At 42.1% G+C, this 13,950-nt stretch overlaps 1 protein-coding gene across 1 annotated transcript; it reads left to right on the plus strand.

Annotated features, from left to right (window-relative positions):
* The first annotated feature begins 1,362 nt into the window (after positions 1 to 1,362).
* On the plus strand, positions 1,363 to 4,130 carry LOC130744150 (protein FAR1-RELATED SEQUENCE 5-like). Its single transcript, XM_057596340.1, has 3 exons — positions 1,363 to 3,609; positions 3,702 to 3,773; positions 3,867 to 4,130. Exons 1-3 carry the CDS (start codon positions 1,363 to 1,365, stop codon positions 4,128 to 4,130), a joined length of 2,583 nt encoding a protein of 860 aa, XP_057452323.1.
* The last annotated feature ends 9,820 nt before the right edge of the window (positions 4,131 to 13,950 follow it).

Below are 13,950 nucleotides of genomic sequence, written 5' to 3' on the forward strand. Positions count from 1 at the left end.
CAGTAAGTTGATTCTGAAGTTGCTGGTTGTGTTGACGGAGATCATTGAGATCATCCATGATCCGTTGGAGAACGTCGGGAGAAACACCATCAGGAGGATTTTAGTTCCTCTCTTTGTTCGCCCCAGATCGAGTCACCATTGTTTCTGCGTATGAAGCCTAGGAAAAGTTCCTTCGGCCCCACAGTGGGCGCCAATGTTCCGGTATGGAACCTCAGACTTAGGCTAATCAAACTAAGAGCAAGCGAAGTAACAAAAAACTAAGAAAATGCGTAAAAATGATAGGTCCCCCTACCGCTTGGGTAGTGCCTTTTATTTGTAGCTTGGGTTTTAGTTCGAATAGACTATGGGTGACCCGGCCCATTGAGTACAGAATATTGGGTTAGCCCAGTTACATGATAACTTGGTTCGCCCATATCAGACCACATATTAACCAACCACAACTTTTCATTATCAACTACATTATTCTCTAGGTAAATTCTGTGGTGCCTGCCCCAAAGTGTGGGTGTGGTGCCTCCATGGGGTCTGTGCAATAGGAATGTGACATGTGGTCACTACTATATCTGATTTTAATTTCTCCATCCATTTTCATCCTTTTTCCAATAAATCGAAAAATATACTTATATTAAAAATAGGAAGGGCTTTTTAGCAATTGTTTGAAACTTGGCTGTGGTAAAAAATTAGATTTCACCATCATTGAACATTGCAACTGATTCATCTTCCACTCATCTTCAACCTCTCACTCTTCCACTCATCTTCAACCTCTCACTCTCTGTCTCTGTTCTACCAAATTCGCGTTCCCCTAATTTCTCTGCTACGTGAATCGGTGAAATACTCGTTTTGATTCATCCTCCATCTGCGTTCTCCTTCACGGGTGAAGATTCAAGATCTAAAGGTTTGTTTTTTAAAATATCTTCCATTATTTATTAGTTGAATAGTCGAATCGTGTTTTGTATGCTTTATTTTGAATTTGAAAACCCGATTGTACAATCTTGTTTGTAAGATTTTGGGGATTAGGGTTTAAAAGCTTTGGATTCTTGAGTGCATTAGTTTTTCAAAAAAATCTGGGATTCATGCTTATTATGAATTTAGGGTTTATGGTTTTATCGTCACAGTCAATGACAATATAAATCCTTTCAAAAAATTTAAAACCCGATTCGTGTTTGTGTGATTTTAGGGATTAGGGTTTTCGGATTCGAGTCAATTAGTTTTCAAAAATACTGGGATTCATGTCCTTCATGGGATTTAGGATGTTTAGTTATGCCCTTGGTGTTGTTTCATTTAGATGTTTTTCTGAGTTTCTTATTACAAGGAAGAACTAAGAGCTGGGATTAATGTCTCTGTTTCATTGTAGGTTGTCCTGAAATGGCGGAAATTAATGAAGAGTCTCGTGTGAACTTGTCTAATTCTGGAGGCATGAATGAGTCTGAGGATCCGGATGATATCTCAGGTAATTCTGGTGGAGATGATGTGGTCATTAATGAGGAGGACCAGCAACAGTGCAAATTAATTCCCGAGTTGAGCATTGATGAAATTAGGGAGCTGGAGTTTTTGTCTGAGCAGGATGCCATTGAGTTTTACCAGCACTATGCCCAGTTTAAAGGTTTTGGGGTTAGGAAGGATGATGTTCGGCGCGATGCAAAGGGTAATGTTATTAGTCGCCAGCTTGTTTGTAATAGGGAGGGTGAGAGACATGAGAAGCATTTGAAAAAGGTTAGTCGAGTGAAAGAGGCTAAGCCAATTACCAGAGTATCATGCCAAGCTAAATTTCATGTACGTTTCGAGGCAAAGTCTAAGAAGTGGATGGTTTCTTATTTTGAACCTGAGCACAATCATGATTTGACACTGGCTCAGCAAGTTCATTTAATCCCGACATTCAGGGAATTGACTAATGGTGACAAGGCTCAAGTTGACACACTAAAGTTGTATGGCGTGAGGAGTTGCAACATAATGGGTCTCATGATGGGACAAAAAGGAGGTCATGATTCAGTTGGTTTTTTGAAAAAGGACTTGTACAGCCATGTTGATAAGAATAAAAGGATAAGTTTAGGTGCTGGTGATGCTGCTGGTTCATTAAACTATTTTACGCGGAAAGGGGAGAAGGATTCTATGTTCTATTTCAGGTTCACGAGAACAATTAATGATAATCTTGAAAATTTGTTTTGGTGTGATGGAAGCAGTCGTCTTGACTACCAAGCTTTTGGAGATGTAGTAGTGTTTGACAGCACTTACAAAAAGAACAAGTACAACAAGCCTGTTGTTATATTTTCTAGTTACAATCATCACAAGGAGACTACCATTTTTGCCTGTGCATTGGTTTCTGACGAGACCATGGATACTTACAAGTGGGTTTTGCAGAGATTGGATGAAGCTATGTTTGGGAAGCATCCTAAAGCTTTCGTGACAGATGGAGATAAAGCTATGCGTGAGGCTATAAAGGTTGTGTTTCCAAATTCAACCCACAGGCTTTGTGGATGGCACATTCAGCAAAATGCAGTTAAGAAAATTCATTTGGCTAATTTCTTAGATGACTTTAACTATTTGATCTTTGGTAATTTCAGTCCTCAGCGGTTTGAATCAAAGTGGGAGACTATGGTTGAAAAGTATGATCTTGGTGAGGACAAATGGATTAAACAAATGTATGAAACAAAGGAGATGTGGGTTGCTCCATTTATGAGAGAGAGATTTTTTGCTGGCATTAGGACTACCTCGCTATGCGAAGGTATCAACTCTTTCATTAAGAACTATGTGTCGTGCAAAAATAGCATGATGGATTTCATTTATAATTTTGAGAGAGCTGTGGAAGAGTATAGGCACAATGAGTTAACCTCTGACTTTAGCTCATGTTATGGGGAGCCTGTGTTAACCACTGCTTTGAGTGGCATTGAACAAGGAGCTGCAAAACTGTTGACCAGAAATATGTTTAGGGAAGTTAGGCATGTCATGGAACAAGCTTTGAGCCTTAACCTTGTTGAACGGTCAGAGGTCTGCAACACTATAATGATAAAGTTGAGTGTGTGTGGCAGGTCCAGTTCTCAATTCTTAGATGTTTATGATAAGAATCAGATTACATTTGAGTGTGATTGTGGACTATCTGATTTTAAGGGCATTCCTTGTTCTCACATCATATGTGCTATGAGGATTGAGGACTTCACCACATTTCCTGCATCTCTTGTTTCCAACCGGTGGTTGAAGACTGCGAAGGTGGATTTCATACACACAATACCCTCCATTGAGTTTGATTCTGAAAAACTGAAATTGTTGCGTAGAGGTGCCATTTCTGCTGCATGCAATTTTCTTAGTGAATACGCCGCTGATGATGCTTCAGATTTTTCAGCCGTAATTGAGGATATATACAAACTGGTATCGAAAGTTCAGAAACGTCGTCATCCGAAATCTACTGAAGGCAATTTATTTGTGATTCGTGATCCTACTGTTGTGAGAACCCGAGGTGCACGAAAGAAGTTGAAGACTAAGAAGAAGAAAAGACTATGTTCTAATTGCAGAAAGAGTGGCCACACAATCAGGACATGTCCTACATTATTTGAGGGCGTCGGAGATGATGAAGGAGATTCATCAGTTGAGGTGGATGATGATAGCATTACTGAAAATGTAAGTCAATCTTGTTTCTTGTTTTTGGCATTTTGTTATTGTTATTTGTTTATTGAAACTCAATGTTTTGATTCTTTTCTTTGCAATTGCAGACTGTGGTGTCATTAGCAGGAGGAGATAATGGAGGTTTTACTTCAAGGCATATTGGCAAAGCTAAAAGAAAGGCAAGCGTAAACACCCTGTTTAGTGATGCCTTGATTTATTTTACATCACTGTAATTGAATGAATATTAGCTAATATTTTGGTACAAACTATAGGTTGGAGATAATGACAATGTTGGAAGTTTGGAAGCTAATGAACGCGATGTCTTATCACCAGCAGCAAGTCCACAAATTGATGATGCAGGTCCTCTGCTGAATTTTGGGGATGGAATGAATATGTTTCCTCAATTTCCCCCAACTAGCCAGATTTTCCATTCGTTCCCGCCATATTCCTCTTTCCCTTCTTCTAGTGGAAGTCAGCAGTTTTTGTCCACTATTCATGAGGTTGAGAGGAGAGCAAAGATGGCAAAGAAGGATTAGTTTTGTCCAAGTTACTGATATGCAATGACTTTTGTTTACCAAATTTGCAAAAACTTGATGTAATTTGTTGCTGCGGTCTGTTTATGTACTGGAAGATTTAGACAATGATTTTCTTGATAATGTTTCTAGTTGGATGCTGTCATTTTTTTTTCTAATAATATTGGTGAAATGGTCCAAAAAAAGCAGTATCTAACTAAGGTTTATGAAATATCACCATGAAATTATAAAAAAGTATAATGGGGTGGATTCGAAGCCAGGACCACCAACAACCACTCAATTTTACTAACCACTGAACCAAAGCTTTTGGTTGTAAAAGTAATTGCAACTATAAACTTTATACTATTATTAGATTCTATGTATTAAATTTGCATTAATGAGAGTAGATTCTGAGGCCAAAAAATTATTAATCAAACCTCAAGGGGTGGATTCGAACACAAGACCAGCAACAAACAGATCCTTATTTATTCTTACCACTAAACCAAAGAAAGTTTTTGGAAAAGACCTCGAAACTATTAATTTTATACTATTAATTAGTAACCCTTAGGTTTACTTTAAGCATTTAAGAGTCCAACGTCCCTTAACGAAACCGCGGATGCATTAGCCGGCACTAATGGCAAGCATGTTTCATTGGTTGGTATCGTGTCTCATTAACGAAACCATCGTCCTTAGGGTTACTTTAAGCACTTAAGAGTCCAACGTCCCTTAATGAAACCACGGATGCATTAGCCGGCAATAATGGCAAGCATGTTTCATTGGTTGGTGTCGTGTCTCATTAACGAAACCATCGTCCTTATGGTTACTTTAAGCACTTAAGAGTCCAACGTCCCTTAACGAAACCGCGGATACATTAGCCGGCACTAATGGCAAGCATGTTTCATTGGTTGGTGTCGTGTCTCATTAACGAAACCATCGTCCTTAGGGTTACTTTAAGCACTTAAGAGTCCAACGTCCCTTAACGAAACCGCGGATGCATAAGCCGGCACTAATGGCAAGCATGTTTCATTGGTTGGTGTCGTGTCTCATTAATGAAACCATCGTCCTTAGGGTTACTTTAAGCACTTAAGAGTCCAACGTCCCTTAACGAAACCGCGGATGCATTAGCCGGCACTAATGGCAAGCATGTTTCATTGGTTGGTGCCGTGTCTCATTAACGAAACCATCGTCCTTATGGTTACTTTAAGCACTTAAGAGTCCAACGTCCCTTAACGAAACCACGGATGCATTAGCCGGCACTAATGGCAAGCATGTTTCATTGGTTGGTGTCGTGTCTCATTAACGAAACCATCGTCCTTAGGGTTACTTTAAGCACTTAAGAGTCCAACGTCCCTTAACGAAACCGCGGATGCATTAGCCGGCACTAATGGCAAGCATGTTTCATTGGTTGGTGTTGTGTCTCATTAACGAAACCATCGTCCTTATGGTTACTTTAAGCACTTAAGAGTCCAACGTCCCTTAACGAAACCGCGGATGCATTAGCCGGCACTAATGGCAAGCATGTTTCATTGGTTGGTGTTGTGTCTCATTAACGAAACCATCGTCCTTAGGGTGACTTTAAGCACTTAAGAGTCCAACGTCCCTTAAGGAAACCGCGGATGCATTAGCTGGCACTAATGGCAAGCATGTTTCATTGGTTGGTGTCGTGTCTCATTAACGAAACCATCGTCCTTAGGGTTACTTTAAGCACTTAAGAGTCCAACGTCCCTTAACGAAACAGCGGATGCATTAGCCGGCACTAATGGCAAGCATGTTTCATTGCTTGGTGTCGTGTCTCATTAACGAAACCATCGTCCTTAGGGTTACTTTAAGCACTTAAGAGTCCAACGTCCCTTAACGAAACCGCGGATGCATTAGCCGGCACTAATGGCAAGCATGTTTCATTGGTTGGTGTCGTGTCTCATTAACGAAACCATCGTCCTTAGGGTTACTTTAAGCACTTAAGAGTCCAACGTCCCTTAACGAAACCGCGGATGCATAAGCCGGCACTAATGGCAAGCATGTTTCATTGGTTGGTGTCGTGTCTCATTAATGAAACCATCGTCCTTAGGGTTACTTTAAGCACTTAAGAGTCCAACGTCCCTTAACGAAACCGCGGATGCATTAGCCGGCACTAATGGCAAGCATGTTTCATTGGTTGGTGTCGTGTCTCATTAATGAAACCATCGTCCTTAGGGTTACTTTAAGCACTTAAGAGTCCAACGTCCCTTAACGAAACCGCGGATGCATTAGCCGGCAATAATGGCAAGCATGTTTCATTGGTTGGTGTCGTGTCTCATTAACGAAACCATCGTCCTTAGGGTTACTTTAAGCACTTAAGAGTCCAACGTCCCTTAACGAAACCGCGGATAGGCACTAATGGCAAGCATGTTTCATTGGTTGGTGTCGTGTCTCATTAACGAAACCATCGTCCTTAGGGTTACTTTAAGCACTTAAGAGTCCAACGTCCCTTAACGAAACCGCGGATGCATTAGCCGGCACTAATGGCAAGCATGTTTCATTGGTTGGTGTTGTGTCTCATTAACGAAACCATCGTCCTTAGGGTGACTTTCAGCACTTAAGAGTCCAACGTCCCTTAAGGAAACCGCGGATGCATTAGCTGGCACTAATGGCAAGCATGTTTCATTGGTTGGTGTCGTGTCTCATTAACGAAACCATCGTCCTTAGGGTTACTTTAAGCACTTAAGAGTCCAACGTCCCTTAACGAAACAGCGGATGCATTAGCCGGCACTAATGGCAAGCATGTTTCATTGCTTGGTGTCGTGTCTCATTAACGAAACCATCGTCCTTAGGGTTACTTTAAGCACTTAAGAGTCCAACGTCCCTTAACGAAACCGCGGATGCATTAGCCGGCACTAATGGCAAGCATGTTTCATTGGTTGGTGTCGTGTCTCATTAACGAAACCATCGTCCTTAGGGTTACTTTAAGCACTTAAGAGTCCAACGTCCCTTAACGAAACCGCGGATGCATTAGCCGGCACTAATGGCAAGCATGTTTCATTGGTTGGTGTCGTGTCTCATTAACGAAACCATCGTCCTTAGGGTTACTTTAAGCACTTAAGAGTCCAACGTCCCTTAACGAAACCACGGATGTATTAGCCGGCACTAATGGCAAGCATGTTTCATTGGTTGGTGTCGTGTCTCATTAACGAAACCATCGTCCTTAGGGTTACTTTAAGCACTTAAGAGTCCAACGTCCCTTAACGAAACCGCGGATGCATTAGCCGGCAATAATGGCAAGCATGTTTCATTGGTTGGTGTCGTGTCTCATTAACGAAACCATCGTCCTTAGGGTTACTTTAAGCACTTAAGAGTCCAACGTCCCTTAACGAAACCGCGGATACATTAGCCGGCACTAATGGCAAGCATGTTTCATTGGTTGGTGTTGTGTCTCATTAACGAAACCATCGTCCTTATGGTTACTTTAAGCACTTAAGAGTCCAACGTCCCTTAACGAAACCGCGGATGCATTAGCCGGCACTAATGGCAAGCATGTTTCATTGGTTGGTGTCGTGTCTCATTAACGAAACCATCGTCCTTAGGGTTACTTTAAGCACTTAAGAGTCCAACGTCCCTTAACGAAACCGCGGATGCATTAGCCGGCACTAATGGCAAGCATGTTTCATTGGTTGGTGTCGTGTCTCATTAACGAAACCATCGTCCTTAGGGTTACTTTAAGCACTTAAGAGTCCAACGTCCCTTAACGAAACCGCGGATGCATAAGCCGGCACTAATGGCAAGCATGTTTCATTGGTTGGTGTCGTGTCTCATTAATGAAACCATCGTCCTTAGGGTTACTTTAAGCACTTAAGAGTCCAACGTCCCTTAACGAAACCGCGGATGCATTAGCCGGCACTAATGGCAAGCATGTTTCATTGGTTGGTGTCGTGTCTCATTAATGAAACCATCGTCCTTAGGGTTACTTTAAGCACTTAAGAGTCCAACGTCCCTTAACGAAACCGCGGATGCATTAGCCGGCACTAATGGCAAGCATGTTTCATTGCTTGGTGTCGTGTCTCATTAACGAAACCATCGTCCTTAGGGTTACTTTAAGCACTTAAGAGTCCAACGTCCCTTAACGAAACCGCGGATGCATTAGCCGGCACTAATGGCAAGCATGTTTCATTGGTTGGTGTCGTGTCTCATTAACGAAACCATCGTCCTTAGGGTTACTTTAAGCACTTAAGAGTCCAACGTCCCTTAACGAAACCGCGGATGCATTAGCCGGCACTAATGGCAAGCATGTTTCATTGGTTGGTGTCGTGTCTCATTAACGAAACCATCGTCCTTAGGGTTACTTTAAGCACTTAAGAGTCCAACGTCCCTTAACGAAACCGCGGATGCATAAGCCGGCACTAATGGCAAGCATGTTTCATTGGTTGGTGTCGTGTCTCATTAATGAAACCATCGTCCTTAGGGTTACTTTAAGCACTTAAGAGTCCAACGTCCCTTAACGAAACCGCGGATGTATTAGCCGGCACTAATGGCAAGCATGTTTCATTGGTTGGTGTCGTGTCTCATTAACGAAACCATCGTCCTTATGGTTACTTTAAGCACTTAAGAGTCCAACGTCCCTTAACGAAACCACGGATGCATTAGCCGGCACTAATGGCAAGCATGTTTCATTGGTTGGTGTCGTGTCTCATTAACGAAACCATCGTCCTTAGGGTTACTTTAAGCACTTAAGAGTCCAACGTCCCTTAACGAAACCGCGGATGCATTAGCCGGCACTAATGGCAAGCATGTTTCATTGGTTGGTGTTGTGTCTCATTAACGAAACCATCGTCCTTATGGTTACTTTAAGCACTTAAGAGTCCAACGTCCCTTAACGAAACCGCGGATGCATTAGCCGGCACTAATGGCAAGCATGTTTCATTGGTTGGTGTTGTGTCTCATTAACGAAACCATCGTCCTTAGGGTGACTTTAAGCACTTAAGAGTCCAACGTCCCTTAAGGAAACCGCGGATGCATTAGCCGGCACTAATGGCAAGCATGTTTCATTGGTTGGTGTCGTGTCTCATTAACGAAACCATCGTCCTTAGGGTTACTTTAAGCACTTAAGAGTCCAACGTCCCTTAACGAAACAGCGGATGCATTAGCCGGCACTAATGGCAAGCATGTTTCATTGGTTGGTGTCGTGTCTCATTAACGAAACCATCGTCCTTAGGGTTACTTTAAGCACTTAAGAGTCCAACGTCCCTTAACGAAACCGCGGATGCATTAGCCGGCACTAATGGCAAGCATGTTTCATTGGTTGGTGTCGTGTCTCATTAACGAAACCATCGTCCTTAGGGTTACTTTAAGCACTTAAGAGTCCAACGTCCCTTAACGAAACCACGGATGCATTAGCCGGCACTAATGGCAAGCATGTTTCATTGGTTGGTGTCGTGTCTCATTAACGAAACCATCGTCCTTAGGGTTACTTTAAGCACTTAAGAGTCCAACGTCCCTTAACGAAACCGCGGATGCATTAGCCGGCAATAATGGCAAGCATGTTTCATTGGTTGGTGTCGTGTCTCATTAACGAAACCATCGTCCTTAGGGTTACTTTAAGCACTTAAGAGTCCAACGTCCCTTAACGAAACCGCGGATGCATTAGCCGGCACTAATGGCAAGCATGTTTCATTGGTTGGTGTCGTGTCTCATTAACGAAACCATCGTCCTTAGGGTTACTTTAAGCACTTAAGAGTCCAACGTCCCTTAACGAAACCGCGGATGCATTAGCCGGCACTAATGGCAAGCATGTTTCATTGGTTGGTGTCGTGTCTCATTAATGAAACCATCGTCCTTAGGGTTACTTTAAGCACTTAGGAGTCCAACGTCCCTTAACGAAACCGCGGATGCATTAGCCGGCACTAATGGCAAGCATGTTTCATTGGTTGGTGTCGTGTCTCATTAACGAAACCATCGTCCTTATGGTTACTTTAAGCACTTAAGAGTCCAACGTCCCTTAACGAAACCGCGGATGCATTAGCCGGCACTAATGGCAAGCATGTTTCATTGGTTGGTGTCGTGTCTCATTAACGAAACCATCGTCCTTAGGGTTACTTTAAGCACTTAAGAGTCCAACGTCCCTTAACGAAACAGCGGATGCATTAGCCGGCACTAATGGCAAGCATGTTTCATTGGTTGCTGTTGTGTCTCATTAACGAAACCATCGTCCTTATGGTTACTTTAAGCACTTAAGAGTCCAACGTCCCTTAACGAAACCGCGGATGCATTAGCCGGCACTAATGGCAAGCATGTTTCATTGGTTGGTGTTGTGTCTCATTAACGAAACCATCGTCCTTATGGTTACTTTAAGCACTTAAGAGTCCAACGTCCCTTAAGGAAACCGCGGATGCATTAGCTGGCACTAATGGCAAGCATGTTTCATTGGTTGGTGTCGTGTCTCATTAACGAAACCATCGTCCTTAGGGTGACTTTAAGCACTTAAGAGTCCAACGTCCCTTAACGAAACAGCGGATGCATTAGCCGGCACTAATGGCAAGCATGTTTCATTGGTTGGTGTCGTGTCTCATTAACGAAACCATCGTCCTTAGGGTTACTTTAAGCACTTAAGAGTCCAACGTCCCTTAACGAAACCGCGGATGCATTAGCCGGCACTAATGGCAAGCATGTTTCATTGGTTGGTGTCGTGTCTCATTAACGAAACCATCGTCCTTAGGGTTACTTTAAGCACTTAAGAGTCCAACGTCCCTTAACGAAACCGCGGATGCATTAGCCGGCACTAATGGCAAGCATGTTTCATTGGTTGGTGTCGTGTCTCATTAACGAAACCATCGTCCTTAGGGTTACTTTAAGCACTTAAGAGTCCAACGTCCCTTAACGAAACCACGGATGCATTAGCCGGCACTAATGGCAAGCATGTTTCATTGGTTGGTGTCGTGTCTCATTAACGAAACCATCGTCCTTAGGGTTACTTTAAGCACTTAAGAGTCCAACGTCCCTTAACGAAACCGCGGATGCATTAGCCGGCAATAATGGCAAGCATGTTTCATTGGTTGGTGTCGTGTCTCATTAACGAAACCATCGTCCTTAGGGTTACTTTAAGCACTTAAGAGTCCAACGTCCCTTAACGAAACCGCGGATACATTAGCCGGCACTAATGGCAAGCATGTTTCATTGGTTGGTGTCGTGTCTCATTAACGAAACCATCGTCCTTAGGGTTACTTTAAGCACTTAAGAGTCCAACGTCCCTTAACGAAACCGCGGATGCATTAGCCGGCACTAATGGCAAGCATGTTTCATTGGTTGGTGTCGTGTCTCATTAACGAAACCATCGTCCTTAGGGTTACTTTAAGCACTTAAGAGTCCAACGTCCCTTAACGAAACCGCGGATGCATTAGACGGCACTAATGGCAAGCATGTTTCATTGGTTGGTGTCGTGTCTCATTAACGAAACCATCGTCCTTAGGGTTACTTTAAGCACTTAAGAGTCCAACGTCCCTTAACGAAACCGCGGATACATTAGCCGGCACTAATGGCAAGCATGTTTCATTGGTTGGTGTCGTGTCTCATTAACGAAACCATCGTCCTTATGGTTACTTTAAGCACTTAAGAGTCCAACGTCCCTTAACGAAACCGCGGATACATTAGCCGGCACTAATGGCAAGCATGTTTCATTGGTTGGTGTTGTGTCTCATTAACGAAACCATCGTCCTTAGGGTTACCTTAAGCACTTAAGAGTCCAACGTCCCTTAAGGAAACCGCGGATGCATTAGCTGGCACTAATGGCAAGCATGTTTCATTGGTTGGTGTCGTGTCTCATTAACGAAACCATCGTCCTTAGGGTTACTTTAAGCACTTAAGAGTCCAACGTCCCTTAACGAAACCACGGATGCATTAGCCGGCACTAATGGCAAGCATGTTTCATTGGTTGGTGTCGTGTCTCATTATCGAAACCATCGTCCTTAGGGTTACTTTAAGCACTTAAGAGTCCAACGTCCCTTAACGAAACCGCGGATGCATTAGCCGGCACTAATGGCAAGCCTGTTTCATTGGTTGGTGTCGTGTCTCATTATCGAAACCATCGTCATTAGGGTTACTTTAAGCACTTAAGAATCCAACGTCCCTTAACGAAACCGCGGATGCATTAGGGTTTTATTTAACGTTTTATTTGATTAATATTGTGAATTATTATTTGATCCAACGTCACATATTCATTTAAGGTTTTATTTCATTAATATTGGTGAATTATTTTAATTCATATATTTACAGCCAACAATTAAAAATATTTACTATGATGAATTAATTTATTTAATTTGTCTTATGTGGCCAATAAAAATTTAAAAAACCTTACTATAAATATGAATCAAACGAGTTTTAAGCATTAGAAATTGGAAGCTCAAGAGGGTTCTTGGAGAGGGGCATTCCATCGTTGCTGCTGCAGTGCGTATTCATGAGCAGCCGATAATCATAATAGCGTGCGTCTGTTGATTCTCTCAATACCACCATGCTATCATCAATTGCCAAACCTTTTGGATTCAATTTCTTTTCACATATATGGCCTCCATTTATAGTGGTCTCAGCCAGTAATATAAACCCTAGTTTATTGAAACCATCCCCTTATCGGAAGCCACCATGAAAACGAAGGGAGCCCCCGTCCGACGAAGCGTGCGTAAGAGACGACACCCAGAGATCGAATGCAACTCTGTTAATTCTCCGGATATGGCGAACCCATCTTTGATACTTCTTTCTTCCAGGTTAGAGTTTCTTGTTCATCTTCTATTTCAAGTCATGGTGTAATTTGGGATTTTAACTTTGTCGTGATTGTTTGATGTTTTAATTTTGGGATGAAATTTTTTATTGAAAATTAGGGTTGTAATTTGGGGATGAAAATTGGTGTTGCAATTTGGTGATGAAAAATTGGGGTTGCAATTTTTATGCAAACTGACTAATCCGGCTTGCTGAATGCAGTAATCAAATATCGCTGGAAGAAGATAAGCAAAAGCAAAAGCCAAAGGATAAGAAAAAAAAGGTTTGTTGTTTGCATAAATCTCTTGCACTTATGTTGTTCGTTTTATAAATATGATTTTTACTTTCTGAATGTTGTTTTTTTTGATGATTATTTCAGGAAGTAGTGGATGAAAATAAGCTGGATTTGATGGAGGCAAACTTGAATGCTGTCATGAGGAGTATTGGGTGGTTGACACAAACGGTGATGAAATCCAATTGTATGGCCATCCAACCATCATTCCCATCCCAATTCGAACCATCTTCGTCAACCGTTTTTCAAAGCCCTGTTCAACCTGCGACCACTACAATGCCAGCTGAGATTGAAAAAATTATGAATAAGTTGATTCCCCCTTTCGCTGAATTGCCAACACCAACTCATGAACTGGAAACCCCACTCATGAATTGCCAACGCCAAGTCATGAACTGCAAACCCCAACCTATGAACTTCCAACCCCAACCAATGAACTGACAACACCAACTCATGAACTGCCAACACCAACCAATGAACTGCCAACACCAACAAATGAACTGCCAACCCCAATGTGTGATCCAGATGCTGAAAACCCCAGGTCATTTGTTAGAAAACTGTTTAACCCACCCAAAGTTATGAGTTCTGACCTTGAGCTCTCGTCGATCGAAAATAGTCCAAAGATATCAGAACCATTGATGATTCCACCAGTAAGTTGTGCTAATATGAAATAGTTATGAGTTGGTGTATTTAAACAATTTTTTATAATGACTTTCAATGTTATTATGTTTTATGTAGTTCCTGTAAAAAATATTCAAAGTAGAACACACCAGTAAACTATGTTATGCAGAGATGGTTGTCACAACATATGTCTTCAAGAAAACCAAGAAGGAGGATGCT

The sequence above is a fragment of the Lotus japonicus genome, chromosome 3 (genome assembly GCF_012489685.1).
Source record: "Lotus japonicus ecotype B-129 chromosome 3, LjGifu_v1.2".
In the NCBI taxonomy this organism is placed as follows: Eukaryota; Viridiplantae; Streptophyta; class Magnoliopsida; order Fabales; family Fabaceae; genus Lotus; species Lotus japonicus.